Below are 17,101 nucleotides of genomic sequence, written 5' to 3' on the forward strand. Positions count from 1 at the left end.
CCAAAACTAAAACTACAGCTAGCCCCACTACAACAAATGCTGCAGAAACTACAACCACAGCTTCAACAAGTACAACTACAGCTTCCCCAAGGACAAAAACTGCTGCACCGACTACAACAACTGCTGAACCAAAAACCACCACAGCTACCCCAACTAAAACCAGAGCTAGCCCCACTACAACTACAGCCTCCCCAACCACAACCATAGCTGAACCAACTACAACCAAAGCTTCCCAAACTACAACTGCTATCCCAACAACTACAGTTTCCCCAAGTACAACGACAGCTGCCCCAACGACAACAACTGCTGCTCCAACTACAACTACTGCCACACCAACAACAACTACAGTTGCCCCAACTACAACAACAGCTGCCACAACGACAGCTGCCACAACGACGACAACTACTACACTGACTACAAAAACAGCTGCACCACAAACTACCACAGAAGCTGCAACTACAACTACAGCTTCTCCGACTACATTAACTGCTGCACCAACAACTACCACACCTGCCCTAACTACAACCACAGATAGCCCCACTACAACTACAGCTGCCCCAACTACAACTACAGCTGCCCCAACTACAACTACAGCTTCCCCAACTACAACTGCTACTCCAACGACAACAACTGCCAAACTAAAAACTACCACAGAAGCCCCCACTACAACCACAGCGTCCCAAACTACAACTACAGCTTCCCCAACTACAACAACTGCTGCACCAACTACAACCACAGCTGCCCAAAATACAACTACAGCTAGCCCCACTAAAACTACAGCTTCCCCAACTACAACTGCTACCCCAACGACAACAACTGCCAAACTAAAAACTACCACAGAAGTCCCCACTACAACCACAGCATCCCAACCTACAACTACAGCTTCCCCAACTACTACAACTGCTGCACCAACTACAACCACAGCTGCCCAAAATACAACTACAGCTAGCCCCACTACAACTACAGCTGCACCAACTACAACCACAGCTGCACTAACTACAACCACAGCTTCCCCAACTACAACTACTTCTCCAACGACAACAACTGCAACACCAACAACTTCCACAGAAGCCCCCACTACAACCACAGTGTCCCCAACTAAAACTACAGCTTCCCCAACTACTACAACTGCTGAACCAAAAACCACTGCTGCACCAACTACAACCACAGCTTCCCCAACTACAACCACAGCGACACCAACTACAACTGCCCCAACTACAACCACAGCAAGCCCCACTAAAAATACAGTTAGCCCCACTACAAGTACAGCTACCCCAACTAAAACTACAGCTGCCCCAACGACAAACACTGCTGCACCGACTACAAAAACTGCTGCACCAACAACTACCACAGAAGCCCAAACTACAACAACAGCTTCCCCAACTACAACAACTGCTGCACCAACTACTACAACTGCTGCACCAACTACAACCACAGCTGCCCAAACTACAACTACAGCAAGCCCCTCTACAACTAAAGCTGTACCAACTACAACCACAGCTGCACCAACTAAAACTACAACTTCCCAGACTATAACTACTTCCCCAACGACAACAACTGCAGCACCAACAACTACCACAGAAGCCCCCACTACAACCACAGCGTCCCAAACTACAACTACAGCTGCACCAACAACGACAGCTTCACCAACAACCACCACAGGTGCCCCAACTACAACCACAACTAGCCCCACTACAACTACAGCTGCAGCACCTACAACCACAGCTGCACCAACTAAAACTACAGCTTCCCCAACTACAAGTACTGCCCCAACGAGAACTGCCACACCAAAAACTACCACAGAAGCCCCCACGACAACCACAGCATCCCCAACTAAAACTACAGCTTCCCCAACTACCACAACTGCTGCACCAACAACAACCACCGCTGCCCCAACTACAACCACAGCAAGCCCCACTAAAACCAAAGCTAGCCCTACTACAACTACAGCTACCCCAACTACAACTACAGCTTCCCCAACCACAACAACCGCTGCCCCGACTACAAAAACTGCCGCACCAAAAACCACCACAGAAGCCCAAACTACAACCACAGCATCCCAATCTACAACTACAGCTTCCCGAACTACTACAACTGCTGCACCAACTACAACCACAGCTGCCCAAAATACAACTACAGCTAGCCCCACTACAACTACAGCTGCACCAACTACAACCACAGCTGCACCAACTACATTCACAGCTTCCCCAACTACAACTACTTCTCCAACGACAACAACTGCAACACCAACAACTACCACAGAAGCCCCCACTACAACCACAGTGTCCCCAACTAAAACTACAGCTTCCCCAACTACTACAACTGCTGAACCAAAAACCACTGCTGCACCAACTAAAACCACAGCTTCCCCAACTACAACCACAGCGACACCAACTACAACTACATCTGCCCCAACTACAACCACAGCAAGCCCCACTAAAAATACAGTTAGCCCCACTACAACTACAGCTACCCCAACTAAAACTACAGCTGCCCAAACGACAAACACTGCTGCACCGACTACAACAACTGCCGCACCAACAACTACCACAGAAGCCCAAACTACAACAACAGCTTCCCCAACTACAACAACTGCTGCACCAACTACTACAACTGCCGCACCAACTACAACCACAGCTGCCATAACTACAACTACAGCAAGCCCCTCTACAACTAAAGCTGTACCAACTACAACCACAGCTGCACCAACTAAAACTACAACTTCCCAGACTATAACTACTTCCCCAACGACAACAACTGCAGCACCAACAACTACCACAGAAGCCCCCACTACAACCACAGCGTCCCAAACTACAACTACAGCTGCACCAACAACGACAGCTTCACCAACAACCACCACAGGTGCCCCAACTACAACCACAACTAGCCCCACTACAACTACAGCTGCAGCACCTACAACCACAGCTGCACCAACTAAAACTACAGCTTCCCCAACTACAAGTACTGCCCCAACGAGAACTGCCACACCAAAAACTACCACAGAAGCCCCCACGACAACCACAGCATCCCCAACTAAAACTACAGCTTCCCCAACTACCACAACTGCTGAACCAACAACAACTGCTGCACCAACAACAACCACCGCTGCCCCAACTACAACCACAGCAAGCCCCACTAAAACCAAAGCTAGCCCTACTACAACTACAGCTACCCCAACTACAACTACAGCTTCCCCAACCACAACAACCGCTGCCCCGACTACAAAAACTGCCGCACCAAAAACCACCACAGAAGCCCAAACTACAACCACAGCATCCCAATCTACAACTACAGCTTCCCGAACTACTACAACTGCTGCACCAACTACAACCACAGCTGCCCAAAATACAACTACAGCTAGCCCCACTACAACTACAGCTGCACCAACTACAACCACAGCTGCACCAACTACAACCACAGCTTCCCCAACTACAACTACTTCTCCAACGACAACAACTGCAACACCAACAACTACCACAGAAGCCCCCACTACAACCACAGTGTCCCCAACTAAAACTACAGCTTCCCCTACTACTACAACTGCTGAACCAAAAACCACTGCTGCACCAACTAAAACCACAGCTTCCCCAACTACAACCACAGCGACACCAACTACAACTACAACTGCCCCAACTACAACCACAGCAAGCCCCACTAAAAATACAGTTAGCCCCACTACAACTACAGCTACCCCAACTAAAACTACAGCTGCCCAAACGACAAACACTGCTGCACCGACTACAACAACTGCCGCACCAACAACTACCACAGAAGCCCAAACTACAACAACAGCTTCCCCAACTACAACAACTGCTGCACCAACTACTACAACTGCCGCACCAACTACAACCACAGCTGCCATAACTACAACTACAGCAAGCCCCTCTACAACTAAAGCTGTACCAACTACAACCACAGCTGCACCAACTAAAACTACAACTTCCCAGACTATAACTACTTCCCCAACGACAACAACTGCAGCACCAACAACTACCACAGAAGCCCCCACTACAACCACAGCGTCCCAAACTACAACTACAGCTGCACCAACAACGACAGCTTCACCAACAACCACCACAGGTGCCCCAACTACAACCACAACTAGCCCCACTACAACTACAGCTGCAGCACCTACAACCACAGCTGCACCAACTACAACTACAGCTTCCCCAACTACAAGTACTGCCCCAACGAGAACTGCCACACCAAAAACTACCACAGAAGCCCCCACGACAACCACAGCATCCCCAACTAAAACTACAGCTTCCCCAACTACCACAACTGCTGAACCAAAAACAACTGCTGCACCAACAAACACCACAGCTTCCCCAACTACAACCACAGCAAGCCCCACTAAAACCAAAGCTAGCCCCACTACAACTACAGCTACCCCAACTACAACTACAGCTTCCCCAACCACAACAACCGCTGCCCCGACTACAACAACTGCCACACCAAAAACTACCACAGAAGCCCAAACTACAACCACAGCTAGCCCCACTACAACTACAGCTGCCCCAACTACAATCACAGCATCACCAACAACAACTACAGCTTCCCCAACTACAATCACAGCATCACCAACTAAAACTACAGCTTCCCCAACTACAACTGCTGGCCCAACTACAACTGCATCCTCAACAACTACAGCTGCACCAACTACAATTACAGCTTCCCTAACGACAACAACGGCTGCACCAACTACGATTACAACTGCACCAACAACAACTACAGCTACCAAAACTACAATGACAGCTGCCCCAACGACAACAACATCTGCACCAACTGCAAAAACGGCCGCACCAACAACTACCACAGAAGCCGCAACTACAACTACAGCTTCCCCAACTACAACTGCTGTCCCAACTACAACAACTGCTTATCCAACAACAACTACAACTTCCCCAACTACAACGACAGCTGCCCCAACGACAACAACTGCTGAACCAACTACGACAACTGCCGCACAAACAACTACCACAGAAGCCGCAACTACAACTCCAGCTTCCCCAACTAAAACTTCTGGCAAAACTACAACAACTTCTGCTCCAACAACAACTACAGCTGAACACACTACAACTACAGCTTCCCCAATGACAAAAACTGCTGCACCAACTACGACAACTGCCGCACCAACAACTTCCACAGAAGCCGCAAGTAAAACTACAGCTTCCCCAACTACAACAACTGCTGCACTGACTACAACGACTGCTGCACCGACTACAATGACTGTTTCACCAACAACCACCACTGCTTCCCCAACTACAACTACAGCTAGTCCCACTACAACTACAGCTTCCCCAACTCTAACCACAGCTGCACCAACTACAACCACAGCTTCCCCAACTACAACATCTGCCCCAACTAAAACAACTGCTGCCGCAACAACTACAGCTTCCCCAACTACAACGACCGCTTCCCCAACCACAACTGCTGCACCAACTACAACTCCTGTCACAACAACAACAACTACAGCTTCCCCAACTACATCGACAGCTATCCAAACAACGACAACTGCCGCACCAACTACAACAACTACTGCACCAACAACTACCACAATATCCCCAATTACAACTATAGCTTCCCCGACTACAACAACTGCTGCACAAACTAATACCATACTTGCAGCAACTACAACCACAGCTTCCCCAACTACAACAGCAGCTGCTCCAACTACAACAACAGCTTCCCCAACTAAAACAACTGCTTTACCGACTACAACTGCTTTATCAACAACAACCACAGCGGTCCCAACTACAACTACACCTTTTCCAACTAAAACCACAGCTCCCCCAACTACATCTACACCTTCCCCAACTACAACATCTACACCAACTACAACTGCTGCATTAAAAATTACCACAGCTTTTGCAACTACAAGTACAAATGCCCCAACAACAACTTCTCCAACTTCAACTACAGCTGCCCCAATTACAACTACAACTGCCCAAACTACAACTACAGATTCTCCAACTACAATAACTGCTTCACCGTCTACAACAGCTGTTCTACCAACAACTACCACACCTGCCCCAAGTACAACCACAGAAGCCACAGCTACAACTACAGCTGCACCAACTACAACTACAGCTTCCCAAACTACAACTGCTACCCCAACGACAACAACTCCCAAACTAAAACCTACCACAGAAGCCCCCACTACAACCACAGCATCCCAACCTACAACTACAGCTTCCCCAACTACTACAACTGCTGCATCAATTACAACCACAGCTGCCCAAAATAAATCGACAGCTAGCCCCACTACAACTACAGCTGCACCAACTACAACCACAGCTGCACCAACTACAACCACAGCTTCCCCAACTACAACTACTTCTCCAACGACAACAACTGCAACACCAACAACTACCACAGAAGCCCCCACTACAACCACAGTGTCCCCAACTAAAACTACAGCTTCCCCAACTACTACAACTGCTGAACAAAAAACCACTGCTGCACCAACTACAACCACAGCTTCCCCAACTACAACCACAGCGACACCAACTACAACTACAACTGCCCCAACTACAACCACAGCAAGCCCCACTAAAAACACAGTTAGCCCCACTACAACTACAGCTACCCCAACTAAAACTACAACTGCCCCAACGACAAACACTGCTGCACCGACTACAACAACTGCTGCACCAACAACTACCACAGAAGCCCAAACTACAACAACAGCTTCCCCAACTACAACAACTGCTGCACCAACTACTACAACTGCTGCACCAACTACAACCACAGCTGCCCAAACTACAACTACAGCAAGCCCCTCTACAACTAAAGCTGTACCAACTACAACCACAGCTGCACCAACTAAAACTACAACTTCCCAGACTATAACTACTTCCCCAACGACAACAACTGCAGCACCAACAACTACCACAGAAGCCCCCACTACAACCACAGCGTCCCAAACTACAACTACAGCTGCACCAACAACGACAGCTTCACCAACAACCACCACAGGTGCCCCAACTACAACCACAACTAGCCCCACTACAACTACAGCTGCAGCACCTACAACCACAGCTGCACCAACTACAGCTTCCCCAACTACAAGTACTGCCCCAACGAGAACTGCCACACCAAAAACTACCACAGAAGCCCCCACTACAACCACAGCGTCCCCAACTAAAACTACAGCTTCCTCAACTACCACAACTGCTGAACCAACAACAACTGCTGCACCAACAACAACCACAGCTGCCCCAACAACAACCACAGCAAGCCCCACTAAACCCAAAGCTAGCCACACTACAACTACAGCTACCCCAACTACAACTACAGCTTCCCCAACCACAACAACCGCTGCCCCGACTACAACAACTGCCGTACCAAAAACTACCACAGAAGCCCAAACTACAACCACAGCAAGCCCCACTACAACTACAGCTTCCCCAACTACAATCACAGCATCACCAACTACAACTAAAGCTTCCCCAACTACAACTGCTGGCCCAACTACAACTGCTGCCTCAACAACTACAGCTGCACCAACTACAATTATAGCTTCCCTAACGACAACAACGGCTGCACCAACTACGATTACTGCTGCACCAACAACAACTACAGCATCCAAAACTACAATGACAGCTGCCCCAACGACAACAACTGCTGCACCAACTGCGAAAACGGCCGCACCAACAACTACCACAGAAGCCGCAACTACAACTACAGCTTCCCCAACTACAACAACTGCAGCACCGACTACAACAACTGCTGCACCAACAACCACCACAGCTGCCCCAACTACCACCACAGCTCGCCCCACTACAATTACAGCTGCCCCAACTATAACCACAGCTGCACCAACTACAACTACAGCTTCCCCAACTACAACTGCTGTCCCAACTACAACAACTGCTTATCCAACAACAACTACAACTTCCCCAACTACTACGACAGCTGCCCCAACGACAACAACTGCTGAACCAACTACGACAACTGCCGCACAAACAACTACCACAGAAGCCGCAACTACAACTACAGCTTCCCCAACTAAAACTTCTGGCAAAACTACAACAACTTCTGCTCCAACAACAACTACAGCTGAACACACTACAACTACAGCTTCCCCAATGACAAAAACTGCTTCACCAACTACAACAACTTCTGCACCAACAACAACTACAGCTGCCCCAACTACAACGACAGCTGCCCAAACGACAACAACTGCTGCACCAACTACGACAACTGCCGCACCAACAACTTCCACAGAAGCCACAAGTAAAACTACAGCTTCCCCAACTTCAACAACTGCTGCACCGACTACAACGACTGCTGCACCGACTACGACTGTTTCACCAACAACCACCACTGCTTCCCCAACTACAACTACAGCTAGTCCCACTACAACTACAGCTTCCCCAACTCTAACCACAGCTGCCCCAACTACAATCACAGCATCACCAACTACAACTACAGCTTCCCCAACTACAATCACAGCATCACCAACTAAAACTACAGCTTCCCCAACTACAACTGCTGGCCCAACTACAACTGCATCCTCAACAACAACTACAGCTGCACCAACTACAATTACAGCTTCCCTAACGACAACAACGGCTGCACCAACTACGATTACAACTGCACCAACAACAACTACAGCTACCAAAACTACAATGACAGCTGCCCCAACGACAACAACATCTGCACCAACTGCAAAAACGGCCGCACCAACAACTACCACAGAAGCCACAACTACAACTACAGCTTCCCCAACTACAACTGCTGTCCCAACTACAACAACTGCTTATCCAACAACAACTACAACTTCCCCAACTACAACGACAGCTGCCCCAACGACAACAACTGCTGAACCAACTACGACAACTGCCGCACAAACAACTACCACAGAAGCCGCAACTACAACTCCAGCTTCCCCAACTAAAACTTCTGGCAAAACTACAACAACTTCTGCTCCAACAACAACTACAGCTGAACACACTACAACTACAGCTTCCCCAATGGCAAAAACTGCTGCACCAACTACGACAACTGCCGCACCAACAACTTCCACAGAAGCCGCAAGTAAAACTACAGCTTCCCCAACTACAACAACTGCTGCACTGACTACAACGACTGCTGCACCGACTACAATGACTGTTTCACCAACAACCACCACTGCTTCCCCAACTACAACTACAGCTAGTCCCACTACAACTACAGCTTCCCCAACTCTAACCACAGCTGCACCAACTACAACCACAGCTTCCCCAACTACAACTGCTGCCCCAACTAAAACAACTGCTGCCGCAACAACTACAGCTTCCCCAACTACAACGACTGCTTCCCCAACCACAACTGCTGCACCAACTACAACTCCTGTCACAACAACAACAACTACAGCTTCCCCAACTACATCGACAGCTACCCAAACAACGACAACTGCCGCACCAACTACAACAACTACTGCACCAACAACTACCACAATATCCCCAACTACAACTATAGCTTCCCCGATTACAACAACTGCTGCACAAACTAATACCATACTTGCAGCAACTACAACCACAGCTTCCCCAACTACAACAGCAGCTGCTCCAACTACAACAACAGCTTCCCCAACTAAAACAACTGCTTTACCGACTACAACTGCTTTATCAACAACAACCACAGCGGTCCCAACTACAACTACACCTTTTCCAACTAAAACCACAGCTCCCCCAACTACATCTACACCTTCCCCAACTACAACATCTACACCAACTACAACTGCTGCATTAAAAATTACCACAGCTTTTGCAACTACAAGTACAAATGCCCCAACAACAACTTCTCCAACTTCAACTACAGCTGCCCCAATTACAACTACAACTGCCCAAACTACAACTACAGATTCTCCAACTACAACAACTGCTTCACCGTCTACAACAGCTGTTCTACCAACAACTACCACACCTGCCCCAAGTACAACCACAGAAGCCACAGCTACAACTACAGCTGCACCAACTACAACTACAGCTTCCCCAACTACAACTGCTACCCCAACGACAACTGCCAAACTAAAAACTACCACAGAAGCCCCCACTACAACCACAGCATCCCAACCTACAACTACAGCTTCCCCAACTACTACAACTGCTGCATCAACTACAACCACAGCTGCCCAAAATACAACGACAGCTAGCCCCACTACAACTACAGCTGCACCAACTACAACCACAGCTGCACCAACTACAACCACAGCTTCCCCAACTACAACTACTTCTCCAACGACAACAACTGCAACACCAACAACTACCACAGAAGCCCCCACTACAACCACAGTGTCCCCAACTAAAACTACAGCTTCCCCAACTACTACAACTGCTGAACCAAAAACCACTGCTGCACCAACTACAACCACAGCTTCCCCAACTACAACCACAGCGACACCAACTACAACTACAACTGCCCCAACTACAACCACAGCAAGCCCCACTAAAAACACAGTTAGCCCCACTACAACTACAGCTACCCCAACTAAAACTACAGCTGCCCCAACGACAAACACTGCTGCACCGACTACAACTGCTGCACCAACAACTACCACAGAAGCCCAAACTACAACAACAGCTTCCCCAACTACAACAACTGCTGCACCAACTACTACAACTGCTGCACCAACTACAACCACAGCTTCCATAACTACAACTACAGCAAGCCCCTCTACAACTAAAGCTGTACCAACTACAACCACAGCTGCACCAACTAAAACTACAACTTCCCAGACTATAACTACTTCCCCAACGACAACAACTGCAGCACCAACAGCTACCACAGAAGCCCCCACTACAACCACAGCGTCCCAAACTACAACTACAGCTGCACCAACAACGACAGCTTCACCAACAACCACCACAGGTGCCCCAACTACAACCACAACTAGCCCCACTACAACTACAGCTGCAGCACCTACAACCACAGCTGCACCAACTACAGCTTCCCCAACTACAAGTACTGCCCCAACGAGAACTGCCACACCAAAAACTACCACAGAAGCCCCCACTACAACCACAGCGTCCCCAACTAAAACTACAGCTTCCCCAACTACCACAACTGCTGAACCAACAACAACTTCTGCACCAACAACAACCACAGCTGCCCCAACAACAACCACAGCAAGCCCCACTAAAACCAAAGCTAGCCCCACTACAACTACAGCTACCCCAACTACAACTACAGCTTCCCCAACCACAACAACCGCTGCCCCGACTACAACAACTGCCGCACCAAAAACTACCACAGAAGCCCAAACTACAACCACAGCAAGCCCCACTACAACTACAGCTTCCCCAACTACAATCACAGCATCACCAACTACAACTACAGCTTCCCCAACTACAACTGCTGGCCCAACTACAACTGCTGCCTCAACAACTACAGCTGCACCAACTACAATTACAGCTTCCCTAACGACAACAACGGCTGCACCAACTACGATTACTGCTGCACCAACAACAACTACAGCTACCAAAACTACAATGACAGCTGCCCCAACGACAACAACTGCTGCACCAACTGCGAAAACGGCCGCACCAACAACTACCACAGAAGCCGCAACTACAACTACAGCTTCCCCAACTACAACAACTGCAGCACCGACTACAACAACTGCTGCACCAACAACCACCACAGCTGCCCCAACTACCACCACAGCTCGCCCCACTACAATTACAGCTGCCCCAACTATAACCACAGCTGCACCAACTACAACTACAGCTTCCCCAACTACAACTGCTGTCCCAACTACAACAACTGCTTATCCAACAACAACTACAACTTCCCCAACTACTACGACAGCTGCCCCAACGACAACAACTGCTGAACCAACTACGACAACTGCCGCACAAACAACTACCACAGAAGCCGCAACTACAACTACAGCTTCCCCAACTAAAACTTCTGGCAAAACTACAACAACTTCTGCTCCAACAACAACTACAGCTGAACACACTACAACTACAGCTTCCCCAATGACAAAAACTGCTTCACCAACTACAACAACTTCTGCACCAACAACAACTACAGCTGCCCCAACTACAACGACAGCTGCCCAAACGACAACAACTGCTGCACCAACTACGACAACTGCCGCACCAACAACTTCCACAGAAGCCACAAGTAAAACTACAGCTTCCCCAACTACAACAACTGCTGCACCGACTACAACGACTGCTGCACCGACTACGACTGTTTCACCAACAACCACCACTGCTTCCCCAACTACAACTACAGCTAGTCCCACTACAACTACAGCTTCCCCAACTCTAACCACAGCTGCCCCAACTACAACCACAGCTTCCCCAACTACAACTGCTGCCCCAACTAAAGCAACTGCTGCCGCAACAACTACAGCTTCCCCAACTACAACGACAGCTTCCCCAACCACAACTGCTGCACCAACTACAACTCCCTACACAACAACTACAGCTTCCCCAACTACAACGACAGCTACCCAAATGACGACAACTGCCGCACCAACTACAACAACTACTGCACCAACAACTACCACAATATCCCCAACTACAACTATAGCTTCCCCGACTACAACAACTGCTGCACAAACTAATACCATACTTGCAGCAACTACAACCACAGCTTCCCCAACTACAACAGCAGCTGCTCCAACTACAACAACAGCTTCCCCAACTAAAACAACTGCTTTACCGACTACAACTGCTTTATCAACAACAACCACAGTGGTCCCAACTACAACTACACCTTTTCCAACTAAAACCACAGCTCCCCCAACTACATCTACACCTTCCCCAACTACAACATCTACACCAACTACAACTGCTGCATTAAAAATTACCACAGCTTTTGCAACTACAAGTACAAATGCCCCAACAACAACTTCTCCAACTTCAACTACAGCTGCCCCAATTACAACTACAACGGCCCAAACTACAACTACAGATTCTCCAACTACAACAACTGCTTCACCATCTACAACAGCTTTTCTACCAACAACTACCACACCTGCCCCAAGTACAACCACAGAAGCCACAGCTACAACTACAGCTGCACCAACTACAACTACAGCTTCCCCAACTACAACTGCTACCCCAACGAGAACAACTGCCAAACTAAAAACTACCACAGAAGCCCCCACTACAACCACAGCATCCCAACCTACAACTACAGCTTCCCCAACTACTACAACTGCTGCACCAACTACAACCACAGCTGCCCAAAATACAACTACAGCTAGCCCCACTACAACTACAGCTGCACCAACTACAACCACAGCTGCACCAACTACAACCACAGCTTCCCCAACTACAACTACTTCTCCAACGACAACAACTGCAACACCAACAACTACCACAGAAGCCCCCACTACAACCACAGTGTCCCCAACTAAAACTACAGCTTCCCCAACTAAAACTACAGCTGCCCCAACGACAAACACTGCTGCACCGACTACAACAACTGCCGCACCAACAACTACCACAGAAGCCCAAACTACAACAACAGCTTCCCCAACTACAACAACTGTTGCACCAACTACTACAACTGCTGCACCAACTACAACCACAGCTGCCCAAACTACAACTACAGCAAGCCCCTCTACAACTAAAGCTGTACCAACTACAACCACAGCTGCACCAACTAAAACTACAACTTCCCAGACTATAACTACTTCCCCAACGACAACAACTGCAGCACCAACAACTACCACAGAAGCCCCCACTACAACCACAGCGTCCCAAACTACAACTACAGCTGCACCAACAACGACAGCTTCACCAACAACCACCACAGGTGCCCCAACTACAACCACAACTAGCCCCACTACAACTACAGCTGCAGCACCTACAACCACAGCTGCACCAACTACAGCTTCCCCAACTACAAGTACTGCCCCAACGAGAACTGGCACACCAAACACTACCACAGAAGCCCCCACTACAACCACAGCATCCCCAACTAAAACTACAGCTTCCCCAACTACCACAACTGCTGAACCAACAACAACTGCTGCACCAACAACAACCACCGCTGCCCCAACTACAACCACAGCAAGCCCCACTAAAACCAAAGCTAGCCCCACTACAACTACAGCTACCCCAACTACAACTACAGCTTCCCCAACCACAACAACCGCTGCCCCGACTACAACTGCCGCACCAAAAACTACCACAGAAGCCCAAACTACAACCACAGCTAGCCCCACTACAACTACAGCTGCCCCAACTACAATCACAGCATCACCAACTACAACTACAGCTTCCCCAACTACAATCACAGCATCACCAACTACAACTACAGCTTCCCCAACTACAACTGCTGGCCCAACTACAACTACTGCCTCAACAACAACTACAGCTGCACCAACTACAATTACAGCTTCCCTAACGACAACAACGGCTGCACCAACTACGATTACTGCTGCACCAACAACAACTACCGCTACCAAAACTACAATGACAGCTGCCCCAACGACAACAACTGCTGCACCAGCTGCGAAAACGGCCGCACCAACAACTACCACAGAAGCCGCAACTACAACTACAGCTTCCCCAACTACAACAACTGCAGCACCGACTACAACAACTGCTGCACCAACAACCACCACAGCTGCCCCAACTACCACCACAGCTCGCCCCACTACAATTACAGCTTCCCCAACTATAACCACAGCTGCACCAACTACAACTACAGCTTCCCCAACTACAACTGCTGTCCCAACTACAACAACTGCTTATCCAACAACAACTACAACTTCCCCAACTACTACGACAGCTGCCCCAACGACAACAACTGCTGAACCAACTACGACAACTGCCGCACAAACAACTACCACAGAAGCCGCAACTACAACTACAGCTTCCCCAACTAAAACTTCTGGCAAAACTACAACAACTTCTGCTCCAACAACAACTACAGCTGAACACACTACAACTACAGCTTCCCCAACGACAAAAACTGCTTCACCAAGTACAACAACTTCTGCACCAACAACAACTACAGCTGCCCCAACTACAACGACAGCTGCCCAAACGACAACAACTGCTGCACCAACTATGACAACTGCCGCACCAACAACTTCCACAGAAGCCGCAAGTAAAACTACAGCTTCCCCAACTACAACAACTGCTACACCGACTACAACGACTGCTGCACCGACTACAATGACTGTTTCACCAACAACCACCACTGCTTCCCCTACTACAACTACAGCTAGTCCCACTACAACTACAGCTTCCCCAACTCTAACCACAGCTGCACCAACTACAACCACAGCTTCCCCAACTACAACATCTGCCCCAACTAAAACAACTGCTGCCGCAACAACTACAGCTTCCCCAACTACAACGACAGCTTCCCCAACCACAACTGCTGCACCAACTACAACTCCTGTCACAACAACAACAACTACAGCTTCCCCAACTACAACGACAGCTACCCAAACGACGACAACTGCCGCACCAACTACAACAACTACTACACCAACAACTACCACAATATCCCCAACTACAACTATAGCTTCCCCGACTACAACAACTGCTGCACAAACTAATACCATACTTGCAGCAACTACAACCACAGCTTCCCCAGCTACAACAGCAGCTGCTCCAACTACAACAACAGCTTCCCCAACTAAAACAACTGCTTTACCGACTACAACTGCTTTATCAACAACAACCACAGCGGTCCCAACTACAACTACACCTTTTCCAACTAAAACCACAGCTCCCCCAACTACATCTACACCTTCCCCAACTACAACATCTACACCAACTACAACTGCTGCATTAAAAATTACCACAGCTTTTGCAACTACAAGTACAAATGCCCCAACAACAACTTCTCCAACTTCAACTACAGCTGCCCCAATTACAACTACAACGGCCCAAACTACAACTACAGATTCTCCAACTACAACAACTGCTTCACCGTCTACAACAGCTGTTCTACCAACAACTACCACACCTGCCCCAAGTACAACCACAGAAGCCACAGCTACAACTACAGCTGCACCAACTACAACTACAGCTTCCCCAACTACAACTGCTACCCCAACGACAACAACTGCCAAACTAAAAACTACCACAGAAGCCCCCACTACAACCACAGCATCCCAACCTACAACTACAGCTTCCCCAACTACTACAACTGCTGCACCAACTACAACCACAGCTGCCCAAAATACAACGACAGCTTGCCCCACTACAACTACAGCTGCACCAACTACAACCACAGCTGCACCAACTACAACCACAGCTTCCCCAACTACAACTACTTTTCCAACGACAACAACTGCAACACCAACAACTACCACAGAAGCCCCCACTACAACCACAGTGTCCCCAACTAAAACTACAGCTTCCCCAACTACTACAACTGCTGAACCAAAAACCACTGCTGCACCAACTACAACCACAGCTTCCCCAACTACAACCACAGCGACACCAACTACAACTACAACTGCCCCAACTACAACCACAGCAAGCCCCACTAAAAACACAGTTAGCTCCACTACAACTACAGCTACCCCAACTAAAACTACAGCTGCCCCAACGACAAACACTGCTGCACTGACTACAACAACTGCCGCACCAACAACTACCACAGAAGCCCAAACTACAACAACAGCTTCCCCAACTACAACAACTGCTGCACCAACTACTACAACTGCTGCACCAACTACAACCACAGCTGCCCAAACTACAACTACAGCAAGCCCCTCTACAACTAAAGCTGTACCAACTACAACCACAGCTGCACCAACTAAAACTACAACTTCCCAGACTATAACTACTTCCCCAACGACAACAACTGCAGCACCAACAACTACCACAGAAGCCCCCACTACAACCACAGCGTCCCAAACTACAACTACAGCTGCACCAACAACGACAGCTTCACCAACAACCACCACAGGTGCCCCAACTACAACCACAACTAGCCCCACTACAACTACAGCTGCAGCACCTACAACCACAGCTGCACCAACTACAGCTTCCCCAACTACAAGTACTGCCCCAACGAGAACTGCCACACCAAAAACTACCACAGAAGCCCCCACTACAACCACAGCGTCGCCAACTAAAACTACAGCTTCCCCAACTACCACAACTGCTGAACCAACAACAAC

At 48.8% G+C, this 17,101-nt stretch overlaps 2 protein-coding genes across 2 annotated transcripts; both read left to right on the top strand.

Moving 5' to 3' along the window:
• Positions 1 to 1,148: 1,148 nt before the first annotated feature.
• On the top strand, positions 1,149 to 3,437 carry LOC115438336 (mucin-5AC-like; the record flags this gene model as incomplete). Its single annotated transcript, XM_030161910.1, has 4 exons — positions 1,149 to 1,718; positions 1,763 to 1,823; positions 1,909 to 2,661; positions 2,947 to 3,437. Coding segments are annotated over 4 exons (1,875 nt in total), but the record flags the coding sequence as incomplete, so codon positions are not given.
• Positions 3,438 to 4,334: 897 nt separating this feature from the next.
• Positions 4,335 to 14,637, top strand: LOC115438337 (mucin-2-like; the record flags this gene model as incomplete). The annotated part of the gene is made up of 7 exons (XM_030161911.1): positions 4,335 to 5,025; positions 5,629 to 7,424; positions 8,769 to 10,376; positions 10,725 to 11,655; positions 11,695 to 12,188; positions 13,704 to 14,270; positions 14,623 to 14,637. Coding segments are annotated over 7 exons (6,102 nt in total), but the record flags the coding sequence as incomplete, so codon positions are not given.
• Positions 14,638 to 17,101: the final 2,464 nt, after the last annotated feature.

Source organism: Sphaeramia orbicularis, chromosome 18 (genome assembly GCF_902148855.1).
Source record: "Sphaeramia orbicularis chromosome 18, fSphaOr1.1, whole genome shotgun sequence".
NCBI classification, from domain to species: Eukaryota; Metazoa; Chordata; class Actinopteri; order Kurtiformes; family Apogonidae; genus Sphaeramia; species Sphaeramia orbicularis.